This window comes from Vipera ursinii (genome assembly GCF_947247035.1).
Source record: "Vipera ursinii genome assembly, chromosome: 2".
NCBI classification, from domain to species: domain Eukaryota; kingdom Metazoa; phylum Chordata; class Lepidosauria; order Squamata; family Viperidae; genus Vipera; species Vipera ursinii.
In genome coordinates this window covers 171,054,487-171,072,563 of record NC_139513.1, presented here as the reverse complement: position 1 = coordinate 171,072,563, position 18,077 = coordinate 171,054,487, and the positions used below count along the sequence as shown (strand labels likewise).

General features: G+C 40.9%; 1 protein-coding gene across 2 annotated transcripts; it reads left to right on the top strand.

Moving 5' to 3' along the window:
* The first annotated feature begins 511 nt into the window (after window positions 1-511).
* On the top strand, window positions 512-16,493 carry ATP6AP1 (ATPase H+ transporting accessory protein 1). Of its 2 annotated transcripts, XM_083354267.1 has the most exons (11): window positions 512-666; window positions 2,444-2,570; window positions 3,581-3,655; window positions 8,390-8,583; window positions 9,280-9,369; window positions 9,951-9,991; window positions 10,818-10,903; window positions 12,610-12,845; window positions 13,926-13,973; window positions 14,502-14,733; window positions 15,115-16,493. In XM_083354267.1, the coding sequence occupies exons 1-11, from the start codon at window positions 569-571 to the stop codon at window positions 15,322-15,324; spliced, it is 1,437 nt and encodes a 478-aa protein (XP_083210393.1). In that variant the 5' UTR covers window positions 512-568; the 3' UTR covers window positions 15,325-16,493. The 2 variants fall into 2 exon arrangements, with proteins under 2 accessions (XP_083210393.1, XP_083210394.1); XM_083354268.1 differs by lacking the exon at window positions 9,280-9,369 and having other exon boundaries at window positions 15,115-16,491.
* Window positions 16,494-18,077: the final 1,584 nt, after the last annotated feature.

Sequence of the window (18,077 nt, the reverse complement as noted above, 5' to 3'; positions counted from 1 at the left end):
TCATGAGCATAAAATCAGGGGTCTTCAAACTTGGCCCTTTTATGACTTGTGGACTTCAACTCCCAGAATTCCTCAGCCTGAGGAATTCTGGGAGTTGAAGTCCACAAGTCATAAAAGGACCAAGTTTGAAGACCCCTGATAAAATTCTCCACCGGTCCTGCCTGGGCGCAAGACCATGTTGCATATTCTGCGGGTGTTTCATTTTGGAGGAAGCCCCAGAGTCAGTCTTTTTGGGTGGAAGCCGCTTCCGTGCCGCTGGTCGTATTTATTAAAAAAAAAATTAAAAAAAAACACAATCATCACTCTGACCCAAAGTCGGCTTCAAAGCGATTACGGATTTAAACAGGCAAAATCGACTTTTGCTTGAACCGGACAGATGCTTCCGATCCCGGGAAAAGGAAGCGGCGGGCAGCCTAAAGAAAATCCCCATTGGCTCTTAAAGGTCCCGCCTCGTCTTCTAAATGGATGGTTCCCCTAAGGCCGGTAACGCCCTTCCGGGTTCTGATTGGCGGCAGCGGGCCGGGAAAGCAGGAGAAGAACTATCCGCGGAAGGGAAAAAGGAAGGAAGATGGCGTTGCGGTGGGTTGCTGGGGTTTTGCTGCTAAGCCTGGGGCTGGTGGCCGCGCACACGGGGCAGGTGCCCTTGCTCGCTTGGTCGACTCACAGGTATGTGGGACTCTGAAATATTCTACGTGGGTAATTAGGGATTAGAGTCACGGGGGATCGAGGCGGCCGAAGAGATGTATTGGAGCTTGCTTTGCGTGGATAGCCACCCGAGTCTTATTTTTATGTTTGTTCCTCTGGATCGCTCCCTTTATCCACACCTTACGGCTCCAGATGTTTTAAACCTCTTATTCCTGAGGTGCAAACCACCAATGCTGCAATCACAGGTATTTGTATCCTCCCCCCCCTTTGAAGACTTGTCTCGAGACGGGTCCCGATTTGCTGCAATTATACTGCGTGTGCAATTGTGGGAAACCTATAAAATGGTCTGACGATCGCAGATTATTCCAGCCATTAGCTATTCTGGCTCATGATTGTGAGTGAAACGGGGTCTCTGAATTGTATTTTGGGTCACCTCAGTGCAAAGCGGGGATTACTATTTGGGGGGACAATGAAGAAATTCCCCTTTTGCTATATTGGACCTGGAAGGACATTGTGAAATACGCTGTGCTTCGGATTTTGGAGCTCTTGAGATGTGGGTGAAAAAAAAGAGTTTTAGAGGTACTGTTGGGTTAAGGGGAACTGAGATAATGAATCGCTTAGTTTTTTGTGGTATTGCTAGTTTCTATCAGAGATTGTAACTTTTAGCAAAAGTATCACTTACAAATTATGTCTTAGTTCCAAGGTGACATGTTTGACATTGCATGGACATAATATTTAATTTACATATATATTTTTTCTCCAAAGCAATCAATAAAGTTTAATGCTTCAAGGTGGACTTTTCAAGAGCCATAGGATTTTTTGCATCTCTGTTACAGTGTACAAAAAAAGCATATTCCACCCTTTTATTAGAAGAGTTTATTTTCACCAGTTTTTAGGTATAGGAGAAGGCCATTGTTCAACACTGTTTTTTCCATTTTCCTTTCCATATTTTTCATTTTGGTATATCAATCAGAATCTACATTCCTCATAATTTGCTCTTCTTTTTCAAAGCACAGTGTCCCCATTTGATTATATTTCCCTTTGTGCTATTGTTGTCCTTTGCCTTGGGAGATATAATTGTATTGTGACCAATTGCAATTAGTTAAGGGACATATTTTAAAAAGGTAATGCAAAACAAAACCAGGTGATGGGATGGGATTTCTACTTACTCCTCCAATTCAATAGTATTAAATAATATTTTTGAGACTTTGCCAACTTAGGTGCCACTATATTTTAGAAATTCTATGAGAATGTGTTGGCATGAAATTCTCTTCTCCCCTCAAAAGACTTTTTAGAATAAAACTTGGCTGTACGTAAAAGATATAGTAATGTATTATTTTGGTCTTTTATCATGGCTGCTAAGCATTCTCATCTTACTGTTATTGCAATTCAAGCTAGAGGAATTTTCTTAATGAGCAGATATGGAATTGTAGATGGGTTTAAGCCAGGTGATATGCAAAACCTGTATTAACTGAGCAGGTGGCCACATATGGAACCTAAAAGCTCATAGAGCTTTTCTTTTTAGCTTGTGTGGTGAGCGAAATGCTAATTTTAATCATGCATGTTCTATCTGTGTCAGCATCAATCCTTAAACTGATGTGATCTGAACATGTTGACCATTGGTATTTGTAACATCCTGCCAGTGGCTGTCTGGGATTTGTGGGAATTGAAGTCCTGTACACATGAAGACATCAGGCTGGAAAAGACTGTGATATTATAAGATAAAGATAAAAGCTTCTGTGAAAGAAAACTTTATTTTCTCCTTTTGACTTTTTCCCCCTCTGTCTTGTGAGCACAGCTCCTTATGGTCCCCTTTGGCAGCTCCACATGAGGGTCATGTGGTGACAGAAGCTCAGCTTGCCTCTTTACTGGACTCAGCAGTAGACAGTGGCCCTCACAATGTATTGCTGTTCCTTCAGGAGAAAGTAAGTTATGGTGACAGGCTTCTACACTGTATTTATGTCAATTCTTACCAGTGTTTGCATGCTGACCTGTTCATGTAAACTCTTAAATATTTTTATTATAACCTATGGGAGAGAAAAAGTCTTTTGGAAATAACCTTTCTACAGGTAGTTAATCTATAGATTTCATTGTCCGAATACTGATTTTTTGGTTCTTTTGGGGATTCAGTGTGTATGGGGGGGGGGAATGCTTCCTGTTTCTTGAGAGTGCATATGGCAATAAAAGGAAGCTTCTTTGGCTTAGTCATGTTTACTGGGAACCTTGTGACATTCAATCACTTCTTCACTACATTTATCAGGATCTTTGTTAGCCAGTGATTACTGAACCTTCTTGTAGGATGGGGTATTTCTTGTCTCCCTCCCATGTTAGCATGATAAAATAACAATCCAGGTTCTCCCTAAACTGGAGCAGCGGCTTCTGTTGAAAGCTCCTTTTGCCCATTTTTTCTTTTGATCTGATCTGTGTAAAGGTAAAGGTTCCCCCGCACATGCGTGCTAGTCGTTTCCTACTCTAGGGGCCGGTGCTCATCTCCGTTTCAAAGCCGAAGAGCCAGCGCTTGTCCGAGGACGTCTCCGTGGTCATGTGGCCGGCATGACTAGACGCCAAAGGGGCACGGAATGCTGTTTGTTTTTTTTAAATTCCATTTATATCCCGCCCTTCTCCGAAGACTCAGGGCGTAGTGGTCCCTATTTTTCTACTTGCATTTTTACGCGCTTTCGAACTGCTAGGTTGGCAGAATCTGGGACGAGTAACAGGCGCTCACTCTGGTATGCGGCACTTGGGATTCGACCCGCCAAACTGCCCACCTTCTGATCGACAAGCTCAGCGTCCTAGCCCACTGAGCCACTGGTCTGTAGGTTTGAACTAAAATCAAGGTGACTTCCTGTCAAAATGTAAAATGTTTAAAATGCTGTCGGGAGACAGAGCGAGAGAGCGAGTCTGAAGGTTTAAAACAATTTGTCTTCCCTTACAGCTTAGCGTTGAGGATTTCACAGCGTATGGTGGAGTATTTGGAAATAAGCCAGATAGCGCCTTCCCCAATCTGGAGGTGAGCAAGAATAACTGGGAGTTATAAATCACGCTGCATCACATACATATGCATACATATCTGCGTATGTATTTGCATATGTGTATACACGGAGCGCAGGAGTGAAACCTTCATTTAATGTACTGTTTGGAGGAAGGGGGATCGACTGCTCCTGAAGGTCTGTTAAATCTTAAATTATATCAAGTTATGCTAATTATTTCATTTGTGTAGTGTCATAAATCTCATGAGTGAGATAAAATCAACTTGAAAATTAACATATATTTGACTGCATTATTTGGACTCCTTCAAATGCAATGCATTTGTTTAATTAGTTCAGGATGGAAATTTAGCTTTTCTATCTGAAGTCTGAATGGAGCTCCCGGAATTGAGTTTTCGTTATGAGTGTTTTTCCATTGGGCCTCTACTTCCAAGAAGTAGTAAAAAGAGGATCTTAACATACAGTCATAGAATTAAAATTTCCATTCTGTCCAGTTACAATTTCTTTTTTTCCCCTTGTACTATAAGCTGGCGTGGCTTCTTTTTTCTTAAAACATGTGGCAGCAAGAGACTGGAAGCCAGAAAAATAGGTCATTCTGCTGTATTAAATAAAATGAAAAAGGAAGAGAAACCGTTGTGGGGGTTTGTTTAATAAAAAGCAGCAGGATCGCTGGTGTGTTTTATTTTAACTACGTTTGATCAGGATCTCCTGGGAACTGCATTCATATTCCCTCTCAGTTGTACAGCTTGCAAACTCTCTCAAGCTAATCTTGTAACAAATGATGTCAGTGAGAAAATGTCATTTGGAGAGAGAGAAAAGTTTCCCCAGCAGTCCTGAGCTTCTAGGAAGGAAAAGAAATAACATTCAGATTTGATTTGAATTCTAGCTATAGTCTTAAAATCTAATTACGTATTCAGCCTAGTGAATGGGTAAGCTCTGTGTCACTTAAAATGGGGAGATAAAGATATTCAGATTTAGGCTCAATAAGGGGCTGTTTCCTATCTACTATTCAGTTTTCCTTTGTATGAAATTCAGAATCATTTAAAAGTAATCATCAGTTTTCCACATATGAGTTCACATAAATAAACTGGAATATACAATGATAAATGTAAGTCCTGTACTTTAATACCAAAGCTATTTATTTCAAACTGTAAATTACCAATGGAAGCTTTAAGAGATTCTAAATGTTTCATTTATCATTTCTTTTCCTAACCATTCATGCAATAATAGGCTGTTTAGACAGTTGGTCACTGAAAATTACTGGTGTGATTTCTCGCCAGATATTGATGATAAATGAAAAATGGGCTATGGGAGACATATTGAATTTTGGGAAGGATGCATTTGGTCCCTGACTATTAATCTGCATTTAATTCTTAATCCTGAAATTACATGTTTTTCTCAGAACCTCTCTATGGTTCACATAGTTACAACTGCGATGGAGTCTGCCCATGGCCATTTAACCAAACTTATTTTATGTCCTTTTCTGTGGCAGTCATAAACATGGTCATTAAATGAACCCATTATTTGCTATGGAACAGTTTTGACAAAACCCAGAAGTAATTGCCAGGTTTTGGCAAAACCATGATAAAATGTGGTCATGTGATCGCAGGATGCTAGAAACAGCTGTAAATGCGGTCCTGTTGCCAAGCTCCTGAAGTTTGGTCATGTGACCATGAGGGGTTTTGACTTTGAATCCAGACCATAGGATAGGTCTTCTTTTCTGGGTCCACTGTAATTTCACGTGGTCACTAAGCTACCAGTTGTAAGTCAAGGACTACCAGTAATGCTGAACTATTAGACTAGAATGCTGAATATTAAAGCAAACTCTGCCCATGGCTTGGACTGATATGCCGTCAGTAGATGTTGAAAAGCAAAATATTATAGCACTAAAAGATGGACAGTGATAATGAAAACATTTTTGTTGTTGTTGTTAGTTGCGAAATCATGTCCGACCCATCGCGACCCTATGGACAACGTTCCTCCAGGTCTTCCTGTCCTCTGCCATCTTCTGGAGTCCATTTAGTCACGCCTACTGCTTCAGTGACTCCATCCAGCCACCTCATTCTCTGTCGTCCCCTTCTTCTCTTGCCCTCAATCTTTCCCAGCATTAGACTCTTCTCCAGTGAGTCCTTCCTTCTCATTAGGTGGCCAAAGTATTTGAGTTTTAGCTTCAGGATCTGGCCTTCTAAAGAGCAGTCAGGGTTGATCTCCTCTAGGACTGACCGGTTTGATCGCCTTGCAGTCCAAGGGACTCGCTGGAGTCTTCTCCAGCACCACAGTTCAAAGGCCACAATTCAGCCTTTTTTATGGTCAAAACTTTCACTGCCATACATTGCAACTGGGAAGACCATAGCCTTGACTATGCACACTTTTGTTGGCAGAGTGATGTCTCTGCTTTTTAGTGTGCTGTCTAGATTTGACATGGCTTTCCTGCCCAGGAGCAAGCGTCTTTTAATTTCTTGGCTGCAGTCCCCATCTGTGGTGGTCTTGGAGCCCAGGAAAATAAAATCTGTCACTACCTCCATTTCTTCCCCATCTATTTGCCAGGAATTGAGAGGGCCGGATGCCATGACCTTGGTTTTCTTAATGTTTAGTTTCAACCCAACCTTTGCACTCTCCTTCACTCGCAACAAGAGGCTCTTTAGTTCCTCTTCACTTTCTGCCATTAGAGTGGTATCGTCTGCATATCTTAGGTTGTTGATATTTCTCCCGGCAATCTTAATTCCAAGTTTTGATTCATCTAGCCCTGCCTTTCTCATGATGTGCTCTGCATATAAGTTAAACAGGCAGGGTGACAGTATACAGCCTTGCCAGACTCCTTTCCCAATTTTAAACCAATCAGTGGTTCTGTGTCCAGTTCTCACTGTTGCTTCTTGACCCGCATATAGGTTTCTGAAGAGACAAATAAGATGGTCTGGTACTCCCATCTTTTTAAGAACTTGCCACAGTTTGTTGTGATCCACACAGTCAAATGCTTTAGCATAGTCAATGAAGCAGAAGTAGATGTTTTTCTGGAACTCCCTAGCTTTCTCCATGATCCAGCGTATGTTGGCAATTTGATGTCTAGTTCCTCTGCCTCTTCGAAATCCTGCCTGTACTTCTGGTAGTTCTTGATCCACATACTGCTGGAGTCTAGCTTGTAGGATTTTAAGCATAACTTTACTAGCATGTGAAATGAGTGCAATGGTGTGATAGTTTGAACATTCTTTGGCACTGCCTTTCTTTGGAATTGGAATGTAAACTGATCTTTTCCAATCCTGTGGCCACTGTTGAGTTTTCCAAATTTGCTGGCAGATTGAGTGTAGCACTTTTACTGCATCATCTTTTAAGATTTTGAATAGCTCAGCTGGAATACTGTCACCTCCACTAGCTTTGTTGTTGCTCAGCTTTCCTAAGGCCCATTTCACTTCATGTTCTAGAATGCCTGGCTCGAGGTCAGTGACCACCTCAACGTGGTTATCAGGGAGGTTAAGCTCATTCTTGTATAGTTCTTCTGTGTAATTTTGCCACCTCTTCTTAATCTCTTCTGCCTCTGTTAGGTCCCTGCCATTTTGGTCCTTTATCATGCCCATTTTTGCATGAAACGTTCCCTTCATCTCTCCAATTTTCTTGAAAAGATCTCTGGTCCTCCCTATTCTATTGTTTTCTTCTGTTTCTTTGCATTGTTCATTTAAGAAGGCATTCTTATCTCTTCTAGCTATTCTTTGGAATTCTGCATTCAATTGGGCGTATCTGTCAGAATCCATTTATATCATATTCATAAATGGAATGTTTCAAACATTATTCCATGGATTCTGCCATCTCCTGAAGAGAAGAGAATAGATGTGTATTGAACCGGTATTAGGCATTTCAAAGGAAAGGAGAAGCCTTTTGAACTGGGGAAACAAAAGGGGGGGCTAGCATCTGGCTTTTGTCACGGAAGAGAGCAATAAACATGAAGGGTCCTAAGTTCCTTTTTCCCACGAGAGGGATGATACGAGATAAAGGATGGGGGACTGACCAAATGGGGTTAAGGGGGGTTAAACCGGGAACTCTTTATAAGGGTTTACTTCGTGGAATAATATTAAGTCCTGTCTCATTTCCTACAACCAAGCATGTCATAGTAAAGATTCTTTTTGGAATAGATTGACTCCAAGAATTTTGTCTTCCTAAGACGTGGTTTGGGGTGGGTCCTGACATTAGACAGGACTTTTTTTCTTTTTCTCCCTTGCCTTTCGCTTCCCTCCTTTCCTCAGCTATTTGCAAAGCTTCCTCAGACAGCCATTTTGCTTTCTTGCATTTCTTTTTCTTTGGGATGGTCTTGGTTGCTACCTGTTGTACAATGTTGCGAACCTCTGTCCATAGTTCTTCAGGCACTCTGTCTATCAGATCTAATTACTTAAATCTATTTGTCACCTCTACTGTATATTCAACAGGGATATGATTTAATTCATACCTGAGTGGCCTAGTGCTTTTCCCTACTTTCTTCAGTTTAAACCTAAACTTTGCAACGAGAAGCTCATGGTCTGAGCTCACAGTCAGCTCCTGGTCTTGTTTTTACTGACTGTATAGAGCTTCTCCATCTTTGGCTGCAGAGCACATAGTGAATCTGATTTCTGTGTTGACCGTCTGGTGATGTCCATGTGTAGAGCCACCTCTTGGGTTGTTGGAAAAGAGTGTTTGCCATGACCAATGAAAACATACCAGTCCTTTTATTAACAACGTATTTTGGGACACCCTGTTGGTATAGATCTGACTGTTTCATTCCTTCCCATCAGAATGCCTTAGGAACAGCTCCCTCTTCCTTAGTGCTTCCTTCTGTCGACTGGTTTGCAGCTGGTGCTGTGCCTGCCTTTCTGAAGGCCAAACTGGGCATTTCACCTCTTCACGTGGACCAGAACACTCTGCAGGAGCTGCGACTCAATGCCAGCCTTCCTGCCTTACTGATGGTGCGTTTGCCTTATACCACTGGGTAGGTACTCAGTCTTGTGGTCCTTTTTTTGTTACTAAGATTGCAGTATCCTCCCTCTTCTGCATATGTGCACGCAGATATTGTAGGGTGCATCCGCAGGGCTGTAGGTGTTAAAGGAATACATTGACCTCTTTGGAGAAGGCATGAGAGATTAAGGTTACTCATTCCTGAGGAAAAGGAAAGCGGGAGAGAGAAGCTCAAAATAAACCCGCCTTGATCTTCTTTAATATGAAATTGGACAGATCTTTCAGGATTCGGTTCTTGCACAATAAAGATTAATTCTGGAATCCCTGCCTTGCCTGTTTTTTGACATGGCCTACTTCAGAGGGCTGACCATCTTGAAAGCGTGTCCAAGTTTTTCTCTGTTCAAGGCCTGGATTATTTTGAATTTCTTTCTCATCCTTCCCTCTTATCTCAGGGCTGTTTAAATTTCTTTAATGACTCTCTCATACCTTCCCCCCAATCAGTTTTCCAATCCTTTACACGAGAAACAACTTCCTATTGATCATTGCATGTTGACATTGAGATAATCGGTTATCATTGCTTGCTCTTGTGGATCCAGTTTATAGCATTCATTTCCCCCCAAAATCAACTTCTCCAACTTATTCTGCAGTTCCTGTTTCCCCCTCTGTGTAGCTTCTCTTGGTATTTTACCTCTTGTACTTTTCCCCTTGCCTTCTTCCCCATACCTATTAGGGCACATGCATGTCGCGCTGTCTTCAGGTTTTTCCGTCGCCCTCCACTGCACAGTCTCAGAAGGTTGAGCTGGACTCCCTTCCACATGAGGTAGTGAGAAGCAATGCAGCTCCTGGAAATCTAGGCCAGACTTTCTCCCTCTAACTACAGTAGAGTATCACAAGTACAGGTAGTCCGCGACCTACAGCCACAATGGAGACCAATATTTATGTTGCTAAGTGAGAAATATGTTGTGAGTTTTGCCCCATTGTATGACTGGATTTTTGTTTGTTTTTTTGCCACATTTATTAAATGAATCGTTGCAGTTGTTAAATTAGTAACACCGTTGTTTAGTGAATCTGGCATTCCCATTGATGTTGCTTGTCAGAAGGTCCCAAAAGGCGATCACGTGACCCCGGGACACTGCAGCCGTCTTAAATATGAACCAGTTGTCAAGCATCCAAGTGTCAATCACGTGACCATGGGGGATGCTGCAACGGTCAGAAGTGTGAAAAGTGGTCATACGTCACTTATTTCAGTGCCGTTGTAACTTCAAATGGTCACTAAACTGTTCTAAGTCGAGGACTACGTGTAAAATGGAAGAATCTAGATTCACAGAAAGGGAGGCTGGAGACTTCTTTTGTTAACAAGCTGTAATCTCTCTCTTCCTCTCTCTCCTCTTTCTTCTCCAGCTCTAGTCTTATGGCCCCAAAGGAAGTTTTGACCAGCAATGGTAAGCAACAACTTGGAAACCTTAATCCACTGGGGAAGAATGGCTCCTGAAGGCGTTTTGGGTGGGCCTGCAAAGCTGATCTGCTTGGAATGTCCTGGTGTGGGACTCCGGTTTTAAGGTCAGCTCATACAGGTATTCTTGACCTACAGCCGTTCGTTTAGCGACCGTTCAAAGTTACAATGGCACTGCAAAAAAGTGACTTAGGACCAGTCCTCATATGTATGACCGTCACAGCATGCCCACAGTATACGGGTCAAAATTCAGGCGCTTGGCAACCGGCATGTAATTACGATGGTTGCAGCACCTTGGGGTCATGTGATCACCATTTGCGATTTCTCAGCTGGCTTCCAACAAGCAGAGTCCGCGGGGAAGCCAGGTTCGCTTAACAACAACCGTGTGATTCACATAGCTGCAGCGATTTGCTTAACAGCTGTGGCGCAACAGGTTGTAAAATTGTTCACGACTCGGTTAACAACCATCTTGCTCAGCAACAAAAGCTCTGGTCCTAATCATGGTTGTAAGTCAAGGACTACCTGTGTTTAGTTTATAGTAGCCAGCTGTATGGCGCACTTACAGCAGTTTGCCATTTGCTGTACAGACTAGCTGATACAAAAGACAGAATCAAGGCACGTTCTCACTGACAAGGGACAGCAGCAGCAGCCTGAAGTGAAACAGAGAGGTAAAGAGCAGGCGTGCAGGCTGGGCCAGATTCAGAGATGGCAAGAAGTGCTGCTTGCCTGAGGCTGTTTATTCGTGCCTGGGCTTTAGTCTTCAGGCTGGAGGCACCGAGGCCACTTTTTTCTTCTAACAAGATGTCTTCTTGCAGATGAGATCCTGGGGCAGGTTTTGAGCGCTCTTCAGTCAGAAGATATTCCCTACACAGCTATCCTGACTGCTCTACGGCCTTCCAGGGTACATGGTCCTCCTGATTGCCCTGTAGTTGCTCTTTATGCTCTCCTCTCCCCGTTCCTGGGAATATACCATTGTCTGAATGCCACATTAATTGGCTACTTTTGAGTCTTGAGACAGCTTGATAATTGGAGCATGGTTCACATTACAAATATTAAAGAAAAGTAAAACATAGTGATAATTATATTATGCACAAAGAAATGGTGAAATGAGGAGGAAGACAACAAAAAAGGGTTTTCAGGCCCTTTTAAAAAATATTAATCTTTTTGTTAAAAGAATTAGCAGTAAGAGAGACTGAGTTAAATTGGATTCTGCCAAAGCAAAATTTCCAGAAAATAGATGCCTGTGTGGATGTCTGGGAGCATTTATTGAGCCTTGGTGGAGCAGTGGGCTAATGCCTCCTTAAGTAACACCAGCTGCCTGCAATTAGTGCAGGTTTGCATCCCACCAGGCTCAAGGTTGACTCAGCCTTTCGTCCTTCCGAGGTAGGTAAAATGAGGACCCAGATTGTTGGGGGCAATTAAGCTGACCTTGTAATAATGCCGCTTAAGGGGTGTGTGAAAGCCCTAATAAGCAGGCATATACATAGAATGAAGGCTACTGCTAAGCTTGTAAGCCGCCCTGAGTCTTCGGAGAAGGGCGGGATATAAATGGAATTAAAATAATAATAATAAAAAAATAAAAATTTATTTACCTGCTTATCAGCTTTAGACCATGCCTTTATTATACGCAATTCAAGCTACATTATGCGCTCTCTCGTTTTCCTCACACTGATAACACTGTGAGGTAGATTGGACCGAGAGAGAGAGAGCGACTAATCCAAAGTCATCTGTGCTTAAGACTGGATGAGAATGTGGTCTCCTGTTTCTATCCCAGCTCCTAAACCATTGCACCAATCTGGTTCTCTAAAGCAACCCTTTCTGAGGTACCTAAACTAAGGTCTTGTGCAGCTGAGAGCTCCACGTGACCTCTTACTGCTGCTCCAGAACTTGTGCTACAGGGAGTGAGCCAAGTAAGATCAGTTTAAAAATTCATTTAGATTCAGTGGCAATAATGAAATATAATGGATATGGATATATGGATAGAGCCTTGGTGGAGCAGTGGGCTAATGCCTCCTTAAGTAACACCAGCTGCCTGCAATTAGTGCAGGTTCGCATCCCACCAGGCTCAAGGTTGACTCAGCCTTCCATCCTTCTGAGGTAGGTAAAATGAGGACCCAAATTGTTGGGGGCAATTAAGCTGACTTTGTAATAATGCCGCTTGGGGTGTGTGTGAAAGCCCTAACAAGCAGGCATATACATAGAATGAAGGCTACTGCTAAGCTTGTAAGCCGCCCTGAGTCTTCGGAGAAGGGCGGGATATAAATGGAATTAAAATAAAAAATAAAATAAAAAATAAAATAAATAATTACTCCTCAAATATCTGATCCATTTGTTCCTTGCTGTTGCTATAAAGTTTATACTTTGATAGCAACTTTTGGAGGGCTAGTATTGGAGAGCAGAGGAAATTTTATCCTTGTAAACCCAAACATTAATCTTAGTCTTTTCTGCCCTGTTGCATTCTGTCCACCGTTATTTTTTCCCTCTCCACTCTCTGATAAGGTGACTTTTGGTGGGGGGTTTTATGTGTGGTATTATAATTCTGTTTGTAATTTGGGGAAACACTGGTTGTGTGATACAACGTATGAAGAAAGGAAAATTCCCCTCCAGGTTCTCCGGGATGTTTCTGATGTGGCTCCAGAGAAGCTAGGGAGACAGCTGCTTCAGAAGGAGACAGCATTTGCACCCGTTCATTACTCCCCAGATGGGATCCCCAGGATACTCTTTTGGGCCAGCAATTTATCGGTGACCATCAACAAGACACTATTTGACCTAACCAATTTAACCTTTGGGCCTAGTGCTGTAGTTGATGTGCAGGAGTCTAAATGGAATTTCAGCACTGCTGAGTAAGTTGGGGCAAGGGCTGTGAGGGTGGTGGCAGGCTGAGGATGGGATACTATGAGCTGTTGAAGAAAGTGTGGATAGGTGGGGTGGGAAGTTGCTGGCTGCCATGAGTTGGAGGAGGAAGTTGGGTGCACTTTTGCAAATAATGGGATTCATCTTTGAATCATTCAAGCTGGCATGTCAGTCTGTAAATATTTGATGTGACTGATTCTGGCCTCTCTGTATTATTAGGATTGCTCCATTTTGTCTCACATGAAGAACTGCCTGCATTTTGCCCCCAGGCTTCTCAAATTTTACAGATTACGAATGAGATTCTCTCTCTCTCTCTCTCTCTCTCTCTCTCTCTCTCTCTCTCTCTCTCTCTCTCTCTCTCTCTCTCTCTCTCCTCTCCCTCTCCCTCTCCCTCTCCCTCTCCCTCTCCCTCTCTCTCTCTCTCTCTCTCTCTCTCTCTCACACACACACACACACACACACACACACACACTCTTGGGGGAAATAATCTCTGGGATTTTTGTGTGCTATGCCAAATTCTAAATTGGCATATGGGTAGTCCATGACTTATGACTGATTGCTTAATGATCCAAGTTACAATGGACTTTTAAAAAGCTACTTATGAACCCTCCTCAAAGTTAGACTGCCACACTTCACCACATCCCACCCTGTGGTCACCTGATTGCATATCAGATGCTTGGCCACACTTGCATTTATGATTGATTGCAAAAATCCCACAGTCATGTGATTGCAGTTGGTGATATTTTTTCCATTTTCCATCAGAAAATGGCAAAAATACCATTGGATATGCTTGATTCACTTTACCTCATGGTTTGCTTAATGACCACTTTCATAAAAATGGTTGTAAAATCAAATCTGGACACGTGCTTCCATACAACCACAACAACCTATGACTAAAATTCCAGGCTCCGTTGTCATAAATCAAGGACTACCTATATTAGAATCATACTTAAAGCTTGCCCAGTACTAACTAAACATTATGTAAGTCTTTAGTAAATATGAAGAGGGAATGTACAGTTTGGGGCTGGCTATATAAATAAATTATAATGAATTCTGCTTTCTCTCCATAGATTGGTACTGAAATATGAAAATATAGATCGGAAACAATTAAAAATCAGGTAAAGTTGGCACAGTTTCTGAGATCATGTTTTTAAAGCAGCATGTATTTTACCAGTTGTTACTTGTCTTTTTCAATCTTGGAGTTAAATCACTGTATCTATGTTTGTTCTCTACAGAAGAATTAAAATTTGACAACTTTTTTAAAAAAATATTGATCCATTACACACACACACACACACACACACACACACATACACACACACACACACACACAAAACACAATGTTTAAAGCCTGACATTTTAAAGCACAAAACATTATTTCTTGTGGTACACTTTGTATTGAAGGGCTCAGCTGGGTCTTTTTATTAATATTTATTAATATTTTATTAAAAATAATATTAGTATTTTTGCACTCTTTCTCTTCTCTTCTCTTCTCTTCTCTTCTCTTCTCTTCTCTTCTCTTCTCTTCTCTTCTCTTCTCTTCTCTTCTCTTCTCTCCTCTCTTTCTCTTTCTCTCTCTCTCTCTCTCTCTCTCTCTCTCTAATACACACATCTCTTTTGGTCTTCTCTCTCTTCCCACATCGCAGATTTCAAATGACAAATGCCAGTTATCCCATTTCTAAGCGGAACTGGTTTGTCCTCCACACGGTGGAACTGGTCAGACCTGGAGAACCACCTGCTGTCTTCAATGCTACCTATATCACAGCTCCTACCAACTATTCCTTCAGCTGTGCTTGTGTCAGCAGTGAACCATCTTTGGGGGGCATCTTGGTCCCCAGAAATGCCACCAACTGGAAACTGACAATCTTGAGATTTCAGGTATGCTGAGTGGGGAGAATACATCCCAGTTGACTTGAAATGGTGACAGAAAACCCTAGTCTTTTGTAAAGCTAAGCTGCCTGGCTTTTCCAGAGATATCTCATTTTGTGCTTCTATCAATGGATCACCTTTCTTTCTAATAAATTACTCTGGTATTTGTGTGAAGAATGGGCTTTGGTTGCTTTCTGATTGGCAGCCAGGGATCAAGGCCAATCTCCCACATCCTCTGACTGCTGGTAGACTCTGTAAACGGCACTGAGCTAGAACTGCTTTTATATACTGTAGTATTGGAATTTGTTAAGATCCTGTTGGGAATAGAGCGAGGTATAGGGAGATTTAAACCAGCCTGCTACACTAATGCAACTTTCTCTGTCCTTGCAGATTCAAAGCTACCAACTGATAAATGAAACATTTTCTGATGCTAGTGACTGTGCTGGTTTCTTTTCTCCTGGACTTTGGATGGGTTTGCTCACTTCGTTCCTTCTCGTTGCCATCTTCACCTACGGCCTCCACATGATCATGAGCCTCAAGACTATGGACCGATTTGATGACCCCAAGGGGCCTACCATCTCTGTGCCCCAGACAGAATAGTGGCCGGTTCACGTGAATCTGATTTTATAAAAAAAAAAGTGACCAGCTTGTGTATACCATTATTCTGCCTATTCCATCAGTCATCATCCCAATCCCTACCTAACATGATGTATTAAATTCTACTTGGTCCTGAGCCTTTACCTTGTATAGCTGCTCCCTGTCTCAAATTCCTCCTGTTTTTCTCCCCTTAATCTAATATTCCTGGAGACAAGCTGTAAGTAAATAGAGGTATTGTTTCCATACTGGATAGAGATGGATATCCTGTGTTTTGCACACTGCTAAGAATATCTACATTGAAGTTTGCTAAAGCTGTATCTCCTCAAAGAAAACAACCATTCCCTTTTACATTTCTAGTGGACAGAAATAACCTTACCTTGTAATGTAAAATGGTGTACATTTTCTCATTTTGAATGTTTTTTTTCCTCCCTTGCCTTACCGAGATCCCTTTTTGCACCCACACTGCTGTATTCCAAATAGTTTTCTCCCCATTGTCCTTATTTATTTGTGGTTCTTGTGATTAGTTTTGTTTACGATAACTCAAGTATTTGGGACTTTGTGCTGCTTGTGATCAGGTTGGGTGGGATTTCCCTCCCATGACACACTTGCTGTTCCAGCAATTTGAAAAATGCAAATAAATGAGAAAGAGTTGAAACTGTGTAGTGTGCATTTTAAATATTAAGTAGCAGCCCCTTGTGAGCTATGAAGGACAACAGATTCTGAAACACCTTAAATTTTAATTGGATTCATGGAAAAATGGTTTACTATTCAAATATATTATTTTCTTTACTCCTACAATCTGTTGTGCCAGTTATGAATGCTGCTATCTCTATTCTGACATACTGATTTTTCAGTAAGTCTTAAGGTAGGAAACAGCAACTTGCAGTCTTGGATTAATTTTAATAGCCCTCCGCTTAAAATCAATTTTTACAAGTGATTAATTCACAATAAATATTAGTCTCTTCCTCAGCAGACTTTGTGGTATGAAATCAATCACGTATCAATTTATAACAGTCCTTGACCAGTGATTAATAGAACTTCATTATAGAAAACATAAAATTAAAAATCAAGAAAAGATTAAATGCATACATAAGTGGAATCAAAGGTATCAGTATAATCTTTAAGACTAAAATGAAATGAGGTATCAGTGATAAAAGCATTTTCACAGACTAATTTTAACTATTTTGTTAAACTTATTTATTCAAAACTAAATTGAAGGCTTAATAAATACTAATATGCTAAAAAAAAGATCTATAAATCAATTTTAAGAAAAGCAATTGAACATCCACAGTTTTCAAATGGGTTTTATTTGGTTAATAAAAAGCTGCAATAAGTCTAAATTGATAAGAGTGGACACCAGTTTGTGAGATTATCTACTGGTATCGGTAATTATGACAGTGGTTAAAATAAAAGGATCTTCAATGTGTTTACTCTTACCAGTCCCCTAATGATCTGTTGATGAATTTTTATTGCTGCAACACAAAAGCCAGCAGTATTATATAAGATAGCTAGTTTCTTGTCTGATAGAAGAAAATCAGTGAGAACACTTTAATTTTGACCTGTAAAAATGTCAGTAAAGGAAGAGTAAAAGTTGGTTCACTGTCCTACTAATAGGGGCATGTAGGATGTGAAAAAAGGAATTAATATGTGACATCAGTTTCATATAGTTCTGACATTTATCATTGCTTCATCTTCCTATTGACACCGATATAGCTCTGAAATGAGCTAAAATGTTTCACTGTTGTAAAAAAAACTTCCTGAAACATGTTGCAAGTAAATCACACTTAACAATGCATGAATAATTTCAAAGTATCTTAATTAGATTTGGCACTATTAAAAGCACATTGTTAAATATTTAGTACAGTTCTGTGTAGCCAGTATATTATTGATACTTAGTGATATCTTTCTTTGTAACTATGGTATATAGAACTATAACTATACTGGGAACCAGGGTTTCATATTAAATGGGGAAAAATTGGTTTCTTAAATCCTCTTTAAATAAAGTGGATGATGGATTGCTGGAATTTGTAGAAATATGTCAAATTATACACACACACACACATACAATATCATTTTAAAAATTCAGTAATTCAGTACTATTGTAATCTGGCCTAGGTTTTGGGGATGCTATCAATTTACTCAGGCAAGGATGATAATAGTAGTAGCTGAGGAAGGTAGTATCGTTGCAATGAGAATTTTTCGTGTTCTACCTTTAATAGAAAAGAATCCCCATTCCTGGATTTCTATAATAAATAAAAGGTGCATAGTTTCTGTGAGGAATACAAATTCAACTCCAAGGGTGTTGGAAAACAAAACAAGTTTTATTAAAGTTTTTGCAAAATTGGTGGAACTCTTGGTAATGGCAAATCCCAGAGTCCATACTTGAATCAATTTTTTGCATAGGTTTTTATATCCTATCCCGTGCATCACGCCACATCCTTCCAAAGTGAGCCCAGTTGATAGGCCCACCCGGTCACATGCTTTCCGACTGTCTAGCAATCATTACAATTACCAGACCCTCCAATTATTAGATCAAATGTCCCTTTTCTTCCTGTCTTATCTTCACTCCCTTTTCTGTGACAAATTGCCACCCATACTGAATAACTGCAATTATAAAGGATGTGTCTTCCCTTGTTTTTCTATAAGAATGCCTGCTTTGTGTCTAGAAGGTATGTGTGTAACAGAGTTCATGCTGCGGTTAAACATGGCTGCACTTTGGTTCATAATTATACTTTAAAATACCAACTCTAAGCAGT